General features: G+C 37.6%; 1 protein-coding gene and 1 long non-coding RNA gene across 10 annotated transcripts in view; one reads left to right on the top strand and one right to left on the bottom strand.

The window, feature by feature from the left end:
• GABRG3 (gamma-aminobutyric acid type A receptor subunit gamma3) overlaps positions 1 to 22,023 on the bottom strand; it is a 291,286-nt gene that overhangs the window by 176,042 nt on the left and 93,221 nt on the right. The window contains exon 1 of one of the 7 annotated variants that reach the window (XM_064408157.1): positions 15,512 to 15,822. The exons of 5 other annotated variants lie outside the window; for them this stretch is intronic. In XM_064408157.1, the coding sequence (XP_064264227.1) occupies positions 15,512 to 15,620 (109 nt within the window). In that variant the 5' untranslated portion in view covers positions 15,621 to 15,822. Of the gene's footprint in view, positions 1 to 15,511; positions 15,823 to 22,023 lie in introns of those variants that run through there. One more of the 7 variants, XM_064408161.1, reaches the window with a different exon arrangement.
• Positions 15,861 to 18,147, top strand: LOC135293697 (uncharacterized). 3 transcript variants are annotated; one of them, XR_010355808.1, is made up of 4 exons: positions 15,861 to 15,996; positions 16,092 to 16,376; positions 17,202 to 17,288; positions 17,757 to 18,147. It is a non-coding gene; the product is annotated as an uncharacterized LOC135293697 (long non-coding RNA). The 3 variants fall into 3 exon arrangements; XR_010355806.1 differs by having other exon boundaries at positions 15,869 to 15,935; XR_010355807.1 differs by lacking the exons at positions 17,202 to 17,288; positions 17,757 to 18,147 and adding an exon at positions 16,766 to 17,195 and having other exon boundaries at positions 15,869 to 15,935.

Below are 22,023 nucleotides of genomic sequence, written 5' to 3'. Positions count from 1 at the left end.
TTTTGTTGGGTTTTTTTTAGTTTGAGTAAAGACTAGTTAAAGTGAAAAGAAATTTACCCTTCCAGCATGCTCTTCATTAAGGCCACAGGCACTTTGTTTTCCCCACTTGGTTTTAACCAATTTCAGACTCAGAAAAAAGTCCAACAGCTAGGATGAAAAATCAGATAACAATTCCAAAGTAAAATAAAGGATGATGGAACATGCTACTTGAAAATATAAACAAAATAATAAATGTTAACCCAGCAGAGGAAAAAAAAAACACAAAAAAACCCCAAAAAACCAAATCTAGAAATGCAAGAATTGGTATACTTTATATGAATTTGATTTTTCAAAACACAATACAAAGAAGAGTTATCCCAGCTGTTACCAAATCAGCTGGGTTTACAGGCATACCAGCTAGATTTGCTAAATCTAGAATGCTTCACTCAAAACAGTGATTCACAGTCATGTTTCTCATTCTTTATTTTTAGTAATGTCAATACCAAAACCTTGCACTGACTCAGAACAGCTTGCTGGAGCCACTGGGTTGTCCAGGCTGTCTAGAACTGAGATCAGCTTTCTAAACTTTGCTGGAATATTGGTTCAATTTAAGGATCCTGCAGTTTGACATTTCTTGGACCATTTGGTTTTCTTTTTCTTGTGCACATGAACACACTTGTACAATTTTACGTTTGGGGGTGGTTTAAGTGCAACTACGTGTTTTGTCTAGTGACAAAGATGAACAATGAAACATAAAGAGCCCTGGATCCTTTACTACAGAGAAAATGATAAAGGGAATGAAAAAGGAATATGCCAAAGTTTACCATACCACAAGAATTTTGAAAATTGGTGAAAATTTCTAACACATTTCCTTAGCAGCTGAATTTCAGCATTTCACAGTGAATTTGGAAAAAGCTTTTGGAACTAGGAATATTTTGCTTACTGCAGAATACTGGTTAACATGTTCTACCAAAGGAAATCAGTGACAGCAGTTGTCAGGGAGAGCAGGGGAAAAGTCTGGAGGTAAAATTAAAGAAAAGCATATAACAACATGGAAATTATAGAGGGAAATGTGGTCACTACTCCCTGGATGACTCAGTTGAATGCATGTCTGATTTCCACACACAGTACAATCTAAGGGGACTTAGTGAAGGGTAAAGCAGAGTGGAGACACCTCAGCCAGGCTCTGCTAAAATCTTTGCAGAGAAAGGAGCCTGGTGACACCTCTTAGCTGATTCTGAATGGATTTCTGATGTAGAATGTACTTTTTTAAAATCAGAAAATCAGGTGTTCAAGTCATTATTAGCCTCTGAGAGGGATAGAGGAGAAAATTGGGAATATGAGTTGATAAACTTAAGACTGAAAATTATCATCTTAAAATAGGGAATAAGCAACTTAAAACTGAGGTTGACCAACTTAAAGCTCTGCTCGCTGCAGCTGAGCACAGAGAAAATTGGTGCTGAAGAAACCACCTCCTATTTCAGCTAGATAGCTCTGCAACTCAGTACTTTATACAGACCCTGAGGCTTGGGATGGGGATATTTGGTATGATAGTGATGACGATGAGACCTCAGAGAACCCTGACTCTATATCTGATGAGGATAACAATGAGATCTGTAGTACTGTGCACTCTATTCCCTAGTCTCTGACAGAGTTGGCAAAATTGCAGGAAAATTTATTCAAGGAAACCAGAAAACTCTGAAGTTGAAATTATGTTTATACAGACTCCTGATTCCCTTGGCAATAATGGAAATATAGAGGGTGATCCCTGTGATTACAAACCAGAGGAAAATGATTCTTTATCTCCTTCAAATGCCTGTGTGCATTAAGCCAGGTGTTCTACAAAAACTCAGGATGGATAGGGGGAGGCTACCCGAAAAACAACTCAATTTAATCCAATTCAAGCGGCTGATTCCCAAAGGCATTATGGCCACAAGCCAGGCGAGACTGAAAACCAGCAAGTGGAATATTCTCAATGTATACATAATATCCCATGCATTTGGATTCCAGCAGGTTCTTGTCAACAGTTAATAACATTTCTAAAAGATGGGGGAGCTCACCCTTTGATACTAACATAGTGAGATGACAAGACTGGGATGGCAAAAAGTTAAAATCACTGGAGTAAACAGAGCAAGTGTTACCTGCTGCTAACACTAATTTATGGCTCTTGGGTGAGAAGCAGATGTTGGCTACTCGTTGCAATCAAAGATCACAAAGACAAATCAATGACAAAGGATTTGAGAAAATCTCCTCTTTTATGTGACAGTGGTAGACTGAATGTGCTGTTGAAATAGAGGAGTCAAGTTTATTCTGCATACAGTTATCTAAAGCAACATTATTAGTCCTAAATCAACCAGGATTCAGGAGAAAGCTTTTAAAAGTCTAATATGTAAATCCTTATGTTTATTTTTATTAATTCTTTACAGAGAAAGACGTTTTAAAAACCTATTTGTCCAATCACACATATGCACAAACACACACGCTCCTTTTCTTCTGCCTGCCTTGTATCAACTTTGAGAGGTTAGAGAATAGAAACATGATGTGAAAAAAATCCAAAAGTCATACCCAAACCAATGAGCTTCAAGCCTAAGGCTCAGGTGGCCTCAAAACAATCTGTGGTTAGGAGACTAATGGATCAGATGTTCTGAAACAAACTTGCCCCAGTGATCAGACTTCAGTTCAAAGTACTGCTTTCATAGCAGTGAATGAATATTCCAGTCCTATTCTCTTGGTAATTGCCTTTTGCAGGTTATGCATTTTTACCCACAGCATTTTGCAACATAAATGCCAGAAGCCTCTCACAATGAACAAAAAAAAATAGACTCAGGGTCAAATTGTGTCAGTGCTTTGCATGCACTATTTGAAACATATTTTTTAGCCCACAGTGATTTGTACTTCGAAAATTATTTTTCTTAACTAACAGAAATGCAGTGTACTGTATTCATGATTATTATGAGAGATTGTTTTGGGAAAAGTATGTAACATCTCTTCAGCATGGAAGTCCAGCAGCAGAACAGAAAAAGATCTTGTAGCATTTTTCCATTGCAGCAGAAAGAGAGTAACAGTAAAATGAAAGAGAAAAGAATCAGCTACCTGAAGAGGAATTTCAGCTGCTCTTGATATAACATCATTTCCAGATACCAAAAAAAAAAAAGCTGGAGTGAAGTTATGCAGTCTTGACTAAACATGAGAGGTAGCTACATTTCTGGATGACAACAGGTCTAAGTCTGGAATTATCCATGGATACCTCCCACATGCTATGTTATCAGTATTTGTGTGAGAGCTTTCTTAGCCATCTGAGTTGGCAATGGCTACATCTGATTTGCTGCTGGCAAAAAAGATAACGAGTTTGGTTTTGGCAGAGAGATTACTGCAACGTTCCTGATGAAGACATTAAAAGGTATACTTGGTACAGGCTAAAAGTAGTTCCTGATCTGAATCAGACTATTTATGCATCCCTATTCCCTGGGCCAATGCGGGATACCAAAAATGGAAGAGGGCACCTAATTTTTAAATTGAGCCTAGGCTGATCACAAAAATTGACTAGTGAATTATTACATACCAGATTAAATAATATCCAGGAAGAGTTAATTCCAAGAGGATGTCAAATACTAATGGATCCTATTCCTCAACTCTCCAGAGCTCTTCTTTGCTGGCCAATGAGACTATATGCTCGCCAACTGGACCATAGCGAACTTCCTAAATATCATGGAAGAACATGTATTCATGAGGCTCCTGAGCAATCTCTGCCTTACATTATGATGGATGCTTCACTAAAGCACAGCATGAAATCCAGCCCCACCTAAGGTGAATGGATGAGAGGTTGTTACAGTGCCCTCTACCATCTGGTCCCTAGCAGTTCACACTGGCTATACTGCTGTTGCACAACAAGATGAGATCTGGTTGCACATCCTACCTTCACAGCTCCCAAATTCCTTGGAAGGAAATCCAGCTGCATGCCAGGTTGACAGCTATGGTAAACTTCTGTAAGCCTCCCACTTGACTTGATGAGAGAAGGAGTGTACTGCAGATTATATACCTCCCTCACAACACAGGTAGAAGTTGTCTTCTAAATGTTATGTACCACTAATAAAATATTCTATTTTAACATACACATCAGTGGGGGAGAAAAGATATGGCTAAGACTTCTTGATATGAGTGCTGCTCTTTGGTTGTATACTTCTTGGGAGATGAAACATGGGAACTACTCAGGAGCTGTGTCTTTCCAGAAGAAAATATTTTCTAGGTAAATGTTGACTCTCCTCAGACTTAAATGATTTAATGGCTGCCCTTCCTTTGGATGGTGTGTCACTGACCCCTGTGCCCAAAATACAGAGGAAGTATCTGCTTAGGAAACCAAAGGAAACCTCAATAGTAGATAAGGTAATGTTATTCACCAGAATGATTGTCCCCCACAAAGAGCAGCTGAAGATTAAAAGACAAACTTAAACAAAATAACAAGGCAGCTTTGTTCAGTCCCATTGATCCAAAAGACAGCACTCACTAAACCTTAAAATCTATTTTGTGTCTCCTGCAGAAAGTCTGCTGTGAAAGAAATGGAGTTTTATAATAACTGTTTGGAGCCTTAGGGGTTCAGAGCATCCTCTCATTCACATTACTGCTGCCTTACTACCCAAATGCATTTTCATGTGTACCCTAATCAGTTCATTTACTGTTTGAATGCTATTTTTGATGCCAGAAAGAAACATCTAAGTAGAACACTGTGAAAAGTTCTCTCTTCATTGGGAATGATGAAAATTCTTCCACATAGATTTCAGACTCTATTATAAACTGCATGTGATAATGTGAAAGCTCTATCTCCTAGCAGTACATTAGGAAAATTAGTTTTAAGCTCTACTTGCTCATAGGATTTAATATGGGGTTTTATTTTTTAAATCTGACATGTCAAAAGAGAGATGACAGGTAGTGCAAGGGACAAAGAAATTTCCAGCAGAAGTGAATTGAAAGGAACAATATCTGGAACTTAAAAGAAGGGGAGAGATGTGTGAATATTTCAAGAATAGCAGAAAAGCATCATTATTATAAGCATGTGGAACATGAAAGGGAATTGGACAGAAGTCAGGTGGGAAAGAAGGAAAATTCCTTTTATCAAGGCATTTGCTCATGGGTGCAACAGAAAAAAAAACAAGTGCTTCAATATTGTGGTGGAATTTAGTAGTCACTTTAAAAATATTTTATATGAGTTCTGTGTGATAAAGTTTAATTTAGATACCAATTTATGGTATCTAAAGGCTTTGGAGTAGATATAAATGTTTTCTTTTGAGATGCATTTGGTTCACTTTTTTTCAAAAGTGTGTCATTCCTCACTGATGTCCTGGCTATTACTTGAAGTCCTTAGTGGCTCTCTTCTGGGTGTTATGCACTAAAGCACGTCCCCTATGAGGAAAGGCTGAGAAATTTGGGGCTGTTGGGCTTGGAGAAGAGAAGGTTGCATGGAAACCTCACAGCAACCTTCCAGTACCTGAAGGGGGGAAACAGAGAAACCAGTGAGGGAATTTTGTCAGGAACTGTAGTGATAGGATGAGGGGTAAAATGGGTTCAAACTAAAAGAGAAATTTAGGTTGGATGTATGGAATAAATTCTTTACCGTGAGAGTGCTGAGGCACTGGAACACATTGCCCAGGGAAGTTATTGATGCCCCGTCTGTGGAAGTGTTCAAGGCTAAGTTGGATGGGACTTTGAGCAACCTGGTTCCAGCCCTGGCAGGGGTTTTGGAACTAGATAATCTTTAAGAGCCCATCAAACCCAAACTGTTCTATGATTCTGCGATCCTATGCCAAATAAATTGCAAATTACTTCTGAGCAAGATTTTACCCTATTCTCTATAATAAAAAAATGTGAAGTGATATCTCTAGCTTTCTTATAAGCCAATACAGACTCCCTTACCTTCATCTGGAATGGCATTTTTTAACACTGACTTAAAATACATCCCCTGTTGTGATTATTATGATCAAATGCTTTCTAATCCTTTCCTTCACAGATCAGAAGACACCAGCAGTGAACAGTTTCCTGGCCCCACACAGGTGCACAGGACATTACACATCTGCAAGTGCAGTAATGCAAATGCAACACAATGGCTGAACACTTGCTCTGCTCAATTTAACACAATAAAATATTTTTTTAAGTGGAAATGGTTGCAGGATGCATAGTATATACATTAAAGGAAACAATATGCAAAGTTGAAATTTAATTTGTTGTCTGTGTTATCTTCTGAGAACCTTCTGTTGGATTTCATTTGTTATTTCGTGTGTTACTCTGTTGTTATTTCATGTGTTGGGACAGGAGGCTGGAAAGAAGACATGACATTCACCTCCTACTTCTAATGCACAAAGTAATGGAAAATAACATAAATGTAGACACAGCAATGAACAAAATATTTTCAGTGGGTAGACTGCTGGACTTTGCATAAGGATGGGTGTGCGCACTAGTTACAAAGACATTGATCATAGCAGTAGACTGAAATACGGTACAGTTTAAATGCAAAACTACTGCTAGCCTAAGGTAAACACCCTGTTTACCTCTGCAGTCACTGGAGTTCATCCTACCAAGCAGCCGTGGATCTACACGTGTCAGCAATGCAATTTAACATTAGTGGAAAGACATAACTGAGCTTCAAGATCTTGACAAGAATGACTTAGTTGGACTGAACAGCTGAAGGACTTTGATGCAGAGGCAGCTCTGAACTGCTGGAAGACAAAGAGTACATTGCTGGTTCTTGACTGAGATCAAGGTTAGGTGGTAATCAAGTAACTTAGACTAATAAAATATGTGGGGAAGTTGATCAGCAACTTTTTATTTTATGTCTAAAGATGGAAGTTGTTCCTACTGTAACAAGACTATCAAGACAGCTTTTCATCCAGTTTCATCAGGTGTTCTCAGCTGCAGCATCTCTGAAATGGAGAGAGGAGGCTTCAGCTATCCTGCCTCATGTTATGACAGAGGGAAAGTTGGCAGAAATAAAAGACACCAGTCTGTCCTGTATATTTAGTCCAAAAAGACTTAAACCAGCATTTTTTTTAGGTAAGAACAATACCATAAAAAATGGTTAGGCAAAAACAATAATTTCAACAAAATTTCCAATTCATGGAAAGCAAAATTATATATGTTCAGAAAATCAGACAGTAGTGGACACACTGCTGAAGAACAGATAAAAAAGTTAAATATCATGCTTTCAACAGCATAGAGGTTACAAGATCTAGTCGAATTTTTGAGCATATGGTTTAATCTCTAAATGTGTAAGTTAAATAGCAAGAACTGAACCCACTACTTGAGGTATTATTCCACTATCAAAAGGACTACATCTATTATATACATAAAAGCAGTGGTATCTCCTTGCAAATATTCCAGCAGTTATGAGATGCCTTGGAGAACTCATTGTATAGCTGCAGCTCCAAGGAGTTATAGGACTGCATTCAAGTAGGACCTGGTTGCAATAGGACAAGGGTTGTTTCAGATATGAATAAGGAAGATTTTTACCACAAGGGTGCTGAAACACTGGATCAGATTTCCCAGAGAGGTCATGGATGCCCCATCCCTGGAAACACTTAAGATCAAACTAGAGTGGTCTCTGAACAACCCAGTCTTGTTAAAAACGCCCCTGATCACTGCAAATGGGTTGGACTGGATGATCTTTAAAGGTCCCTTCCAGCCCTAACTATTCTGTAATTCTATACATTAAGAATTGTCCACAATCATCAGACTGGAATGCCTGTTTAATAATTCTTTTATGGTTCAAATGAAAATCCTTCTGTGTACACAGTCTTGCCCACCAGAGAAGGTTCAGAACCACAGTACCAGCAGGACTTACAGGAGAAAAAACATTTCACAAATTTTAAGATTGAGCTTTTCTAGTTTACAAAGTGGATTAGGCCAAATGGTTGGATATTAGGAGATGCTTCTAATTTAATCAAGACACCACATATATCTATAATAAGTAATAAGGAAAAAAAGCTAAGCTTTAAATAAGCAGACTTAACCAACACTACCAGTAATGCTAACTTTGCACATTTTATTTTTTCAGTCAGCCCCAATTCTAAAATATGCCAGAAATTTAACTTGCAGAAATTAATTTTAAAAAAGCACCTTGGAGAGAGCTTTAACAAGTCATCTTTTAAGTCAGTACAGATTGTAACTCAGTATAAAGATTTCATCTCTTATGGTTAAATAATCTGCAGCTGGGAAGAATGATTTTAATGTTTTTTTCATTTTCAGGATACACCGACTCATATTTGTAAATTTATGTTGTTCAAAAGTAGACACTTTTTATTTATATGTGCATCAAAGACATTTCCATGCAGCTTTTTCCTTCAGCTATAGCTGAAGAGCAAGCTAAGATGGCAACTAAGAGCCCATCATAACAGATGTATGCTATTTTATATGGTGTTATAATTTACCAGAAATATTTGTTAGTAGACAATGCAAATATATGAGAGAATATTCACATGATGCATATGAATTATCAATCATACTCTTCAGAGATGGGATATTTCAGTTTTCAAAGAACAAAAAATAATCCTCTCTTTTAAATAGTGTATGTTCACTGAAACAGTATAGGAAAATTCATAGAATAATGAAAAGAACTGCATAATAATTATATAACCCAAATTACACATTATCTAGACTGAGGAGAGCCTTAGGGATCTGAAGGCTCAATGAGAGGAAAGACTCCCACTTAGATGTAAGGCAATAATGCAATACTAAAAAGATCTTCCTCAGCACTCTTCAGGAAGACACAGAAGAGATTTTCCAAGAAGCCACGGCAGTATCCTCACCATCCACACTGCCTGTGGACCATATCTTCCAGGTGGACAAACCAGCTGCTCTACCACCACAGAGTCATCACTCCAGTCCCACCCTGGCTGCATCCAGCTCTTGAGAAAGCACAGAAATGCTGCTCAGCCATTTACAACCAGCAATCAGTTTCCCAGGAGGGCTCGGATACGTACGAAAGATCAAGGAAAACATTAAGTGTCTGTGAAGGCTTATGCAAAAATTCACATCAGTATTCAAGAAAAATTATTCATATTGCTAACTTAGAAGTTCTTATCATGTTTAGGAGTCATCCAGTTACAAAACAAACTAAAACTATATGGCTTAGCTGAGCAATCCCAGTGTGCATAACAAATCAAGAACAGTCTCATGAAGTAGTTTGTGAGTAGTCTGTAGGGCAAAAAGGCTCATGTAAAAGCCTATACTGAAAAATTCAACATAATCAACAACTTCAAGAAGAAAACAGTGCCTAACTGAAGGCTACTCACACACAGAAAATAAAACTGGATTCAGTACTTTGTTTCTGGTAAATAGCTGGTCTTCTGCTGTTCTGATAGTGTGAGGTAGAACTGCAGCATTGCCCAAAGCTGCTACAGCTAGTTAGCCACATAAGCAGACAGAGAAAAATTTGAAACAGTACTAGTATGACTACAGCTCATAGGAGTTAAGGATGCATTTCTTCCCCTCTATTTAACTCTTTTGGGGTCACATTTGAATAACTGTGTTTGCTTTGGGGCTCCCACCTGCAAGAAAGGTATTGGAACACTAGAGAAAATCCAGCAGAAGACGATCAGAGGCAGTAGCACATGAGATAAAGGCAGAGGCTGAGACAGCTGAGTCTTTTCACCCTTAAGACAAGGCACAAGCCAAGCTTTTGACTATTGCCTGATAAGAAGGCAGAATCAGATTCATCCTGATGCTGCACAGCAAGAGGATAAGAGGCAAAGGACTGACACTGGAACACGGAAAATTATGAATTATGATTAGATAAAAAGGAAAGAAAAAAAAGGAAAAAAGAACTTTGGATGTGGTCAAATACTGGAAAAGGGGCCAGAGAGGTTGTGGAGTCTCAGTCTGTGGAGGTGTTGAAGACCTGATGGACATGGTCCTGAGCAACTTGATCTGACTTACCTTTGAGCATAGGGTTGGACTAGATGTTTCCTGGAGTTCCCTTCCAACCTAAATTATTCCACGATTCTATGACCTTAAATATACACATATATAGAATAAAACCTAAACATTAACATACAGAAGTCACTTACTCAAAAGATTAAATAATGAATCTGTTGTTGGGGAGCAGAAGATTGGGCATTACTATCTGAAGTTATTCAGTGTGCCAAGCATGTAAAGACAGGTGACATTTAAGACTTTAGGACACACACTAAAAATCCTGAAAATGAATCGGTATTAGCAAGACCTTTTAAAGGAGAAGAGCACAGGCTTTCCAAGTACAGCATTTTAAATGACTTGTCGCTCTTGGGCCTACATTCTCCTGCAAACACAATCAGGAAGGGTTTTATGGTATTTGAGAAATCTGCACTATAAATATGTAATTCATCTCAGCTTGTTCTATATATAGGACCCACACAGATGACGACGAAGTCACTTAAAATCACACAAAAAATCCAGCAGAAGACCCCAAGGTATTCAGAGGCAGTAGCACATGAGATAAAGGGAGAGGCTGAGACATCTGGGTCTCTTCACCCTTAAGAAAAGGCTCAAGCCAAGATTGAGAATAGCTATTTGAGAATAGTTAATAATTTGTTCTGACTTATGTCAGCTAGACAGAAATTTATATGGGTAGCAATTTCATCCTTATTCACAAAATGAAGAGCATAAGAGAAAACTCTCAAGTTCCCAATATGTACATCATTTAATTCAAAAAGCCTTCTGGGTAGGACAGTCAACCTATTGCATTAATATGCAAAAATCAGACAGGTATAATTATCAATTTAAGAACTAAGTTTAACATTGACTGTCTTAGTGAGTGAAAATAAATAGTAAATCCCCATTTATTCATCCAGTAAAATAATATTTTACTTCATCTTTTGTAATGTAAAGGAAATGAAAATACTTAACATAGTAAGGAAAGGAAATTATTAAATTATAGTTTTGTTACTAATAACAATAAAGCCATTACCTGCTGTTCAAAAAACTTAAAAAATTGTATTTTTAAAGGTTATTCCAAATGTCATAGAATTAAAGCATAATTAAAATCAATATAAGACCAGAAAAGGAAGGTCAAAGAAGGTGTTGGGAGTGTACACCTTCTTTGACCTTCTGTACACCTTCTTGAAAACAATACTGGTGAACTGGTAACAACAGATGAGAAGAAGGCTGAGGTGCTCAAAAAAGTTTTCACCTTGGTCTTCAATGAAAACTCTCTTACCATCTCCTGAGTGGATGGACAGCCAGATAGGGACTGGGGAAGCAAAGTATCTCCCACTGTAAGTAAAAATCAAATTTATGACCACTGGAATAACCTGAATGTGCAGGGAACATAACACTGTGGGACTGTGGAGGACCAGGCACAAGCATGTTTTGTCTCAAACATTCTGACTGTAGTGACAGAAAAGTTGTGGCTGGAAGAGAGGGTCCTGCAGAGGTAGGGCAGTGCTGTTCTGAGCCAAATTCTGGTTCCACCTGGAGACCTGTGCTCAGCATGTCCAGGTTGAGTCCCACCCTCCGACTCACCTCCTGGAGGTTTCAAAAGGGGCTGGCTGTGCATGTCTAGTTTGCATAAGAAGTGTGCACCAGGTTAACTAAAGAAAAAAGTGGATCAGTGTCCCTCCCCTGTCTTCTATTTTTCCTCTTTCTTTGTCATATCCATCACAGGATCTAAGGACTGATGACTCTTCCTTTGTTTTTTCCCTTTATTTTTCTTCACCCTTGCTTTATCTGGGCAAAGTGCAGCTGTCATATTCTATCCCATACTCCACATCCTGAAGGATAGGATGTCATCCAGAGGGACCTGAACAAGCTCAAGGAGTGGGCCTCTGGGAAAGTCATGAGATTTAAAAAGTCCAAGTGCAGCATCCTACACTCGTGTCAGGGAACCACCAATATCAACACAGGCTGGGGGATGAACAGTTCAAGAACAGCTGTGCTGAGAAGGACTTGGGGGTGCTGGTGGATGAGAGATGAGAGGCTGGACATGACCCAGCAATGAGCACTCACAGCTCAGAGATACAAATGTCCTGGGCTGCATCAAAAGCAGCATGGCCAGCAGGGTGAGGGAGGGGATTCTGCCCCTCTGCTCTGCCCTGGTGAGACTCCACCAGGAGTGCTGTGTCCAGCTCTGGGGTCCCAGCACAGGAAGAGCACAGGCCTGTTGAAGCAACTCCAGATGCGAGGCATCAAAGTGATCAGAGGATGGAGCACCTCTGCTATGAGGAGAGGCTGAGAGAATTAGAACTGTTCAGACTGGAAAAGAGAAGGCTTCAGCGTGACCTAATTGAGGCCTTCAGTACCTGAAAAGAGCCCACAAGAAAGATGGAGAGAGACAATTTACAACAGCATCTAGTGACAGTACAAGGGGGAATGACTTCAAACTGAAAGAGACTAAGTTTAGATCAAATTAGGAAGATCAATATTAGGAAGAAATTCTTTACTGTGAGGGTGGTGGAACAGGTTTGTCGATGACCCATCACCAGAAGGGTACAAGGCTAGATTGGATCAATCTCTGATGAGCCTGGTATAGTTGAATATGTCCCTGCCAATGTCATGGGAGCTGGAACTAAAATATCATTAAATTGCTTTCCAACCCAAGCCATTCTATGGCACATAGACAAACAATAAAACAGTATTTTCCCGCCTTTTTTTTTTTCCTGCTACAAGACAAAATAAATTTCCCAAATAGCTGCTGTTGAGCTCGAACTAGTTTTGCAATCTTTACTATCAAGGGATTAATATTTATGGGAAAATATCTTGTATTTTGAGGGATAGTCCCCTGGGCTATCACTGTGCTTTTAGCACTGCAGATGTCTCTGAATGTTTCCTCACAGCCAGTTGCTGTAAAAATAAGCATATACAGATGGAAGTACAGCAAAATGATGCAAAGTTACAGTACCCCAGGCACTAATATTTTATGCACTTTTTAACGTTACATTTAAAAATTTTATGAGGATCTCCTCTGCAAATCAACTCCATCTCTATTCCTGGGGGTTAAAGTGTGGCTTTATATACCACAAGTATTTCAGGTGAGCTGGTTTGAGAACCTAGCAACGAAGGGAAGAAATCTGTTTTTCAATTCCTACTGGTGGGATATATGATGTAAGCTGGAATTAGTAGGATCTGCATTAATTCCTTAAATTAAGTGCTGGAAGAAGCATTGTTTTGATCACTGTGATACCTGAGGCCAGCTGGATGATCTAAAGATCCTTCTCTCCTTTTAATCTATAAATGTAAACATGGCTGTTTGATTGAGAGTGTCCAATCAAGACAACAAGTACAATCCATTCAGTAACCAGAATACAAAAGTAAATCAGGGAGCCAACAGCTTCCAAATATCAGCTTTAAAAATGAGAACAGGCTAAAGAAAGGCTTTTAGCATAGCAAAAAATCGCCTGTAAGTATTCCTCTTATTTAAGTCCCATATTTGCCATTAAGAATTTCCTTATTCACAGAGCCTTTCCAAAGTCTGATCAAGAAGCTATTTACACCACATTTGCAACCTACAAAACTTACAGTAATGGTTTACTTGTACCTCATAAACTGGAAGACAGACGAGTGGTGTGAGGCTGTGCTAGCCAGATTCCAGATCCCTACCAGTACCCAACCATTTCCGTCACCTTCACAGGATATTTTCTAAGCCATTGAGTGATATAGCTACAAAATGCAGAGCTGATAACATGGGCAGAATGATTTTGAACATGCTTACCCAAACCTTAATTTAACCTTCATTAGCAATTATGAATTGGTTGACAGCTGTAATTCAGTAAAGCTTCTGATGGAACACAGTTTCAAAACATTAGCAGTAGATGATTTACATTTAAAATTTATTGTACAATCAAATTGCTAGTATTATATTAAAGGTGTGGTAATTTATCATAACCCAATTAGCTGAAAAGCTTGGTAATATATATTAGTGCCACTTTAATACACTAAGAAAGCTCAGACTCCTACTAAGATATTATTTCATTTATTAAAGGAATGCAGATCTTCTTTAAAAAAATGCATATAACGTCTGCTGAGTTCTTAACGCTTTTCTAGGAACTTAGAAGACAAAAGCCATGTCCATGAGGAGTCTAATCTAACATCTCAATCTTTTATATAATCTCGCACCCAAGCAGTGATCACAAGGCTAACTGAGAATAATGCCTGCACTACTCATTTTAATACCATGTCTAGTACTTGTAACAAATATGGTTGTCATCTGAAATACTACAAATGTCTAATGTAATATATAGCCATGTACAACTATTAAAACAAAATTATAAACATTCTGAGGTATTTCCCCTTAAATTATGCTTATCAACAGCATTTTGTTTGTGTACTTCAATGAACAGCCCTTGAGTATTCCAGCACTTTCAAAGCCTAAATTACCAACAGGTAATCAATTAAGCAAACATCTTCATGACACAATCAGATAAAAGTCCGCATTGCTAAAACTGGAAGGGAAAATGAGAAATACATAACGAAGTGCAAATATATACTCATTGTTTAGCCTGCTACAGTATGTCAGTTGATGCTGAAGCAGAAAAAACTGAAGCACTGATTTTCATGTGGGAATTATTTCCTTGGTGTCAATATCTACAGAATGAATACCAATTTGAACATATCAAATGGGGCACTAAGGCAAATTGAAGAGTAGTCCCAGACACAACAGTGTTAAGAATCTTAGAAAAAGAAACAAATATAAAAAATACATCTAAAGTAATAGTATTTGTGTGTGGCTTCAATGTCACTCTAGAAATGCTGACAATGAGATACAATCCATTTTATTATTTTGCAAAATATCCTGTGTACATAAATAGGCTCCATTACAATTCATAATTAATACAAAGTAAGAAGTGAAGAGTTGATAATTTTATAATGTTACAAAAGTACATACAATTTGTAACTAGATTTTTAATAAAAGAAATAGAAAAAAGTGTGGGGAAGTAAGGGAGGAAAAGTGTTTGCTGGCATAGATAGTGCCATATCAAACATTTGCTAACAAAAGGGAAGAAAAAAATTGAATTGAAGAGTTGGCATACAACTATGCTGAATGGCAGGATCCATCATGTTACCATATCTGTCCAGCAATCATTTTGAATTGCTGAAGCCACCCAAATCATAGCTAGCCAATTTTTGAGGTAAGAAAAAATGTCTCTTCGAATATAAGCATCCACTTCCAGAAGAATGACTAATAATCTCCAAAGTGGGCATTCCTTTCACTCCCAAAAACTTTTAAGAAAGTAAGATGCAATTTATGACATTGTAATACAGAGAAAGCAACTTCATAATTTCCATGTAACAGTGACAAAATATATAACCCATAAGACTGTTGGGCATAAATGTAAACTAAACAACACGAGATGCCCTGTTAAAAATTCCTTTGCAGTGCAGGGATGTGTTTAGACAGAACTCAGGAGGTCTTGTCCATCTCAGACAATGCCAAGCAGTTGGCTGAACTAGGTTTAGAGCGTAAATAGCTTGTCCTCTTGAAAACCTTAAAGGGAGAGATGACCCTTTAAAAGACAATCTAGAAATTCCCCTCAGCAAAGAATCTTATCCTGGGACAATACATTTGCCTACTCACCAGTCACCCATAAGGTATTAGCTGCCCTCTGGAAATAATTTTGAACAACTTCCTTCTTCCTGCTCTCAGTGATGAAGGGAGATATTTGTGATTGCAGTCTAGAGCACATTTGCAGTCAAAGTAGCAGTTAATCACAGATGACAGCAAAAAGCCATGATCAGTGAGAAATCACACTGAGAACAGTTTAAAATTCCCTTCAGATAAACCCATAGCACAAGCAGGACAAAATATTATCCCAGACAAATTAATGTCTCAAGAAGACATGCTGCCAAGCATCCATGTACATCTGTTGCCACGTAGAGCCAGTCCTTTGAAAGACATTCCATGCACAGATCCTACTGTGAGGTAACTTCCCTCGAAAATACTCTACCAGAATGTCTGAACTAGCTTCTGGTTTAGCCATACACTTTCTTACACAGGACAGGTAAATATCAAAATAGCACATGGTTTGTTGATGAAGAGAATTCAAAACAGAGTGTGCAAAGGTAGATGCTGCATAGATTACACCACAATTTACCACGGCAGACCTGTGGTGCCCCCTGCCTTTACCAACTAGCTTGCTGTTCCTCTCCTCCTACAGCTGACAGTGGGACAGATGCTTGTAGAAATAATAATTTAGGTCAGTGGGTACCTTCCAGCTAAAGGGGAAGAACAGGAAGAAAAGACCACTTCTGCTTCCTCAGAACAGCCAAGTGACTAGAGAAAACTGAGGGGAGGGTGAGTTGGAAAGGACAAAGAAACCAAAGCTGATAGAAGTTACAAAATAAAGAAAACAATGAAATACCATCAGGATACAGTGAGTGGAACATTTAAAGCAGAAGCAAGACTAAAACAAGAGAAGGATCTCTGAAGGTAAATTTCTCAGGTAGGATTTGTCTTATTCATCTTAGACATTTACAAAGTTCATATGTCAACTACTCACCCCAGGCTACCCTTGGGAAAAACAAGTTCTTGAAACCATTTACACTCCAGAAGCATCTGGGTTTTTTCCTCCTTTGAACATTCAGGGAGTATAGATTCCTTTTTCAGAACTTGACATCTACACTTGTGACCTTTGGGAAGGAATCAGACTTATAACTGCTAGAATGCATATAGTGTTATTAAAGAGAGGAAAAATACAGGATTATACAAGGAACCACTTTGAATTTGGGCATAGATTTATCCAAATGTTTTTATACTCTTAAAGTTATGATGGGAAGTTGATGTTGGTTTTTGGTTGGTTGTTTTCAGAGTGGGCTTTTTTTTTTTTTGCAGAGGACATTTCATTTTCCCTGTATTTTCTTGGAGAGATACAAATATGCTGCACATGTTGAGATATAATATATATTTCAACACCAAAATATGTCCTAAAAGTTCTGGATACTGAAGCCAATCAGGCATCTGTATTGTTGTTTGGTTGGTTTTTTAAAAATAAACAACTAGAATAACCTATAAGTTTTGCTTTATCTGGATTTCAGACTGTGGCAATTGGTTTGGTCAATTCCACATTCCAAATAAGCCATTTCCCTTTGCTCTATTTTTTAACCTTTTCAGCTATTTACTCTTTCATCCTTTGGGGAATAGGGCAGCAAACTTCAGGGTAGCATTTGCTGCTATATTCAAGGTAACCTACATCATGGCAGTAGGCAATTGATTGTCAAGCATTTGATAAACAGACACGGGTTTTTTTAAGGTCATTCTTTACTTACAGAGATTTAACCTTCTGCCAATTTAACAAGAGGAAAGTGGAACAACCTTTGTCTAATAAGATGGTCTACCCTTGCAGCATTTAACAGTGGTAAATATTACCCTCTAGGGTCATATTTTTGTCAATATGTTGAGATCAGAATTTTATCTCAGCAAAAAAGTTTTGTCCTTAAATTTTAAAAGCAAGTCATCTAGCCATCTTCCATGTGAAACAGACAAATACTAGCTGGAAAACTTCAAGATACTATGGATGTCACAAGACATCTTCCTCCCTTTCTTCTAAAAAAAAAATCTGTGGGGGTAAAATGGAGAAAGGAATCAGTAAGAAAGTAAAATTTTATCAGTAAGGAAAAGATTGTGCATATTTCCCCCTATCTACTTTGTTGCCAATTATGTTTCTAGGAAAAAAAAAAAGAGCAGTAAAGTTTTTACAGTATGAATGTGATGCCAACATGATTTTTTGCTTTTATATTTCCTTCATATATTCGTAGTTCTGTAGAATATTGTTCTATAGTTATATAGTTCCTAGCTAACTCCAGTACTGTTGCTCCCCTGACAGGCAGAAGGACCACATATATTCACCAGAGGCTCCAAGCCCTGGGGATCCAAAGCTAAATTCTCTGGGAACCAAGAACAAGCTACTCTCCTAAGACACTTTCTCATAAACAAAGTACAGCTAATATCAAGGGGGAGGGGGCTCCGGAAAGGGTTGAACCAGAAGCAGGAACTACCTCATCACCTGTGCTACTAATTGGGAATTCCTGAAAATTATGCTAATTTGCTAAATTTATAAAGCTGCATTAGCTCTGTGTAGGGTGGGAATTTTCCATATTTGCCTCTGGAGGCCTCCAATTAAAGACCAATTATATTACCTCCTATAATAATATTATCTCAAAAGTGTGTTATTTCTAGATCTTTAAGGCAGCAAAAGATCCAGAAACATGGCTGAAAGTTAAACTGAACCATTCCCATAGTTCACAGAGTGTTTGAATCAGGTTCCTCTGCTTCTGTAAGATACAGCTGTTACATACTAGTAACAGTATGTATAGTATGTATAGTAGCTGTTACATACAAGTACTGAAATACAAATATTTGTTTCTTCTAATTTTATCACTGTAACTAATACTACCCATTGTTATCTATCTTTTAAACAATGCACATGCACTATTTTTCCAAATATTTTTGTACTGTATCTCTGGTGTACTCTGTAAATTCATCAATCTCTTTAAGTTGGACATCAAGTACCCAGTGCTGATAAATTTCTCAGCTCTTATAGAGCAGATCCACTTTATTTCCCCTTAAGACAAGTTCTATTTGGTTTTGACTATTCAAGCTCTTCAGATAATGTCATTTTGCATTGCAGAATTTCTGAGAGAAGCTATATATTTACATTTTAAGGACAGCTTTGCATTCTCTTACTATCAGTTTGTGTCTTTGAGAAAGAATGTGTATCTTCTGTGCTCCCTCCAAATGCTGATTGATTTGACATCATTTTGAGATTTTTTTCACTGTTCTTTGAAAAAAAAAAAGACTGCAATGATTAAAAGAACACTACATATTAACAATCACAGCTACATTGAAACTGTGCGCTGACTACAGTTCTATTTGCAACACTTGAATATTACTAAAACATAAAGTCAGAAAAGGGAAAGTCATCTTTTATTTCTTCATATTTATTTGTGTACTTCCTGAGATTTGTTCCCAGCTAATTTCTACCTAGATTTAGCTAAGAGTACAGTCAGTAGGAACTTATATTCCAAATAGAAGAACTGTGGCAGAAGCAGAGAATAATAGCATAAAATTTACATGTATAAGAGTAGGTAGGAAGGGTTTATACAAGGCATGCTAGGGGATTGAAGTAGTGCATGCTGCTCCATCCTCAACCAAAGAGTAAACTAACCTCAGAGATGCTCAATCTACTTATTTCTGACACAGAATTTGTGTAGAGATGTGAAAGCTAAATAGTTTTACTTTGCTGACTAACCAGTAAGACAGACATACTTTGTTGCTCTTATTTTTACTTGAGTTGACTTGAACAGACTGATCCTAAATATCTGCCTGCAGATGACACTTGCTGGAACAAAACTTAAATGAAATGACTACTATAGAAAATAAAATCAAATTGTGTATAAGGCAAGCCAGAGAACACTTTTCTATTAATGAAGCATTTGAGACAAATCCTCTTCTCTGTCACCTGTAACATAATATAAAGTATAACACAGCACAGTTTGGGTTTTTTTTTTAATGTTTTATTCTTGATCAGAAGCTAAAGCAACAGGGGAAAAAAGAGCATTTTGATACCAAGAATAGTTGTTCTGGTATAAAAGATATTAAATTGCTACAGAACTGCTTACCTATGTAGAAAAAAAAAGAAGTTTTAGGCAGAATAGGTACAATATCCATACCATAAAGGGTACGAAATTAGACAAGAAATTAGCTACAGGCAAATATTTTGGGTTTGGGAGTTTATTATTAGGAGCAGGTAGCAGACATCCATATTCAACAGAAACTAATAGTTCACTCAATATTGCAAGGGAGAAATTAATTTAGTGCTTACTTGTGGTGTGTCAATCCAGTTGTGCAAGAATGAACACATGCTCTTAGGCAAAAGAGCAAATAAAGGCAATAATAATCAATGCTGTTTTGTCTTTGGAAACTTATCAGACTGCAGCACCAAAACCATTCCCACAGTTAGGAAACATAAGGTTTGCAGTCATTTGGCAGAAGGCTTGCAGACACCAATCTATTCATACCACACAACCTACAAGGAAATGTGCAGTGTTGCCTCCAGCCCCAGGCAGCCTGGGAAATACTGGCTTTGAATCTGTAAAAAAAAAAAAAAGGCTAATTTACCTTGTTTCCCTCAGTAACAGTATGTTAGAGAAATCAAGGAATATGTGGAGATACTCCTTCCACAGCCTCAGATTTACCTTTTCCAGGCTGTACAACACACCAGGTATTAAAGATTTGGCAAAAGAGTCTCATGATCTGAATCTTTATAGCTAACAAAAAAAATTAAAAGGAAATCCAACCATAAGATAAAGGCTCATGACATGCCCAGGATGGTCAGAGTGGTTGACACAAAAGGCATTTGGTAGTCATGCATGCAGCTGTACTTTAGGCTATGGACATAATTTGTGTTTACAGAAGAGAAAAAGAGGAGCCCCACTCCTGCACTCCAGAATTTTTAAAAAGTAATTGACAGTTTCTAAACACTTCAGTCTCAACAGGATTGTCAGATTCATACCAAGCTATATAAAAACTCCAGATTTGAATTATTAAAGATGCTTCAGTCTTAAAAAAAGCCAAGACTGAAAAGAGCTCCTTAAGGTACTCACACCACTCTTGTTTGTGTTAATTGCCAAAATATTAAAGGAGCAACTTTGCAGCTTGGAAGAAAAGAAATATAAAAAGTAAACAGCAGAAAAACCAGACCTCTTGAGTATCTAAATATTACAGGACTTTCACAAAACTTGCTCTGGCACAAACACAAAATTTGGCTGCATCAAAAGGAAGCCTTCAACTTTTGCTGGCACTACCTGGACAAACACCCTAATTGCTGTAGGCATAACTGGTGTGGTTATCTTTTCTAAATATTAGCTAAACTGATCAAAACCTAAGCATGCATTTCATCAGCAATATAAATATTTTTAAATGTGAAAATACTTTTTTAAAAAAGGGGATGTTTAATTATAAAGAAAGGAGAAGATACCTGTTTTGTTTGGAATAAAGATAGACAAACATGGCTCAAGTGTACCTACTTTTGTAATTAATTTTCAAGAGATAGAAAAAATATTACAGAGCACTGAATTAAACAAACGTTTATTAAAGACTATGAAGTATTTGGATTCTGGAAACAAAATCCCAGCATAAATCCTTCAGCAGACGTAGTGAACAAAATGACTGAATTATATCATGGCAGAAACATAATTGACATTACTATTTCCAAAGCCCTTTGCAGAGATCTTGAAAACACCACTTCTGTAAAACAAGGGGAAAAACTCAAAAGGAAAGGGAAAAGGAAAGAGAAAGAGCATTATGATGTTTCTATATGCAGAGTGTGAGTATATGCAGACCTATAAATTTATATATAACTCTGAAACCAAGTTGGGGCACTAAATTATGGACTGCAGTCAAAGGAAGTATCTGCAATGTCCATTAATTTGCTCAGAATACCCATCTTTCCCACTCTGCACAAGGTCCTGACCTCCAAAAGAGGTCCCCAGCGATCTCAGTGCTCACTTGTGGAGAAGCATTTTATGTCAACCATTCATCTCAAAAATAAAACTACTGCTAGCAACAGCAGCCATGGTGTGTCTCCTTTATTCCCAAGTGTGCAGCATCTGCTCTGGCTCATAAGAGCTGTGTAAGGGATCACCATGGATGGAGTTCTGCCCACATTGACATGTTTATGACAGCCTCTGCCTCTCAAATTAACTTTGGTCTCTTCTCAGTCAAAATATTATCCCAACTGCTCTTTTTCCTGGCAACTCAGACTTTGGCCTGCTTCTGCTTGTACATACCTGTGGTTAATTTGTCATGAGTAATTCAGTAAATTTAAATTGAGATATTCAAATCTTCAATTTCAGAAGCATACAGACAACATTTGTGGGATTAGGGTCATTGTACCCCAATCCCACAAATTCTACCATCAGTGCTTTTGGATTTATGATTAAAAAAAGAAAATATCTATAAACAAATCTGAAAATCCATGAATCAAGTGCAGCTACTCTGAGAGCTGTCATGACACATAACATCAAGAGCCTTCTCATTTACGTGCCTTGTTACTCTATTTCTCATTTTCTTCTTTCATCCAGATAAACATA

Source organism: Passer domesticus, chromosome 2, assembly GCF_036417665.1.
Source record: "Passer domesticus isolate bPasDom1 chromosome 2, bPasDom1.hap1, whole genome shotgun sequence".
In the NCBI taxonomy this organism is placed as follows: Eukaryota; Metazoa; Chordata; class Aves; order Passeriformes; family Passeridae; genus Passer; species Passer domesticus.
Note: the sequence above shows the minus strand (reverse complement) of the source record. Positions and strands in the feature narration are given on the sequence as shown.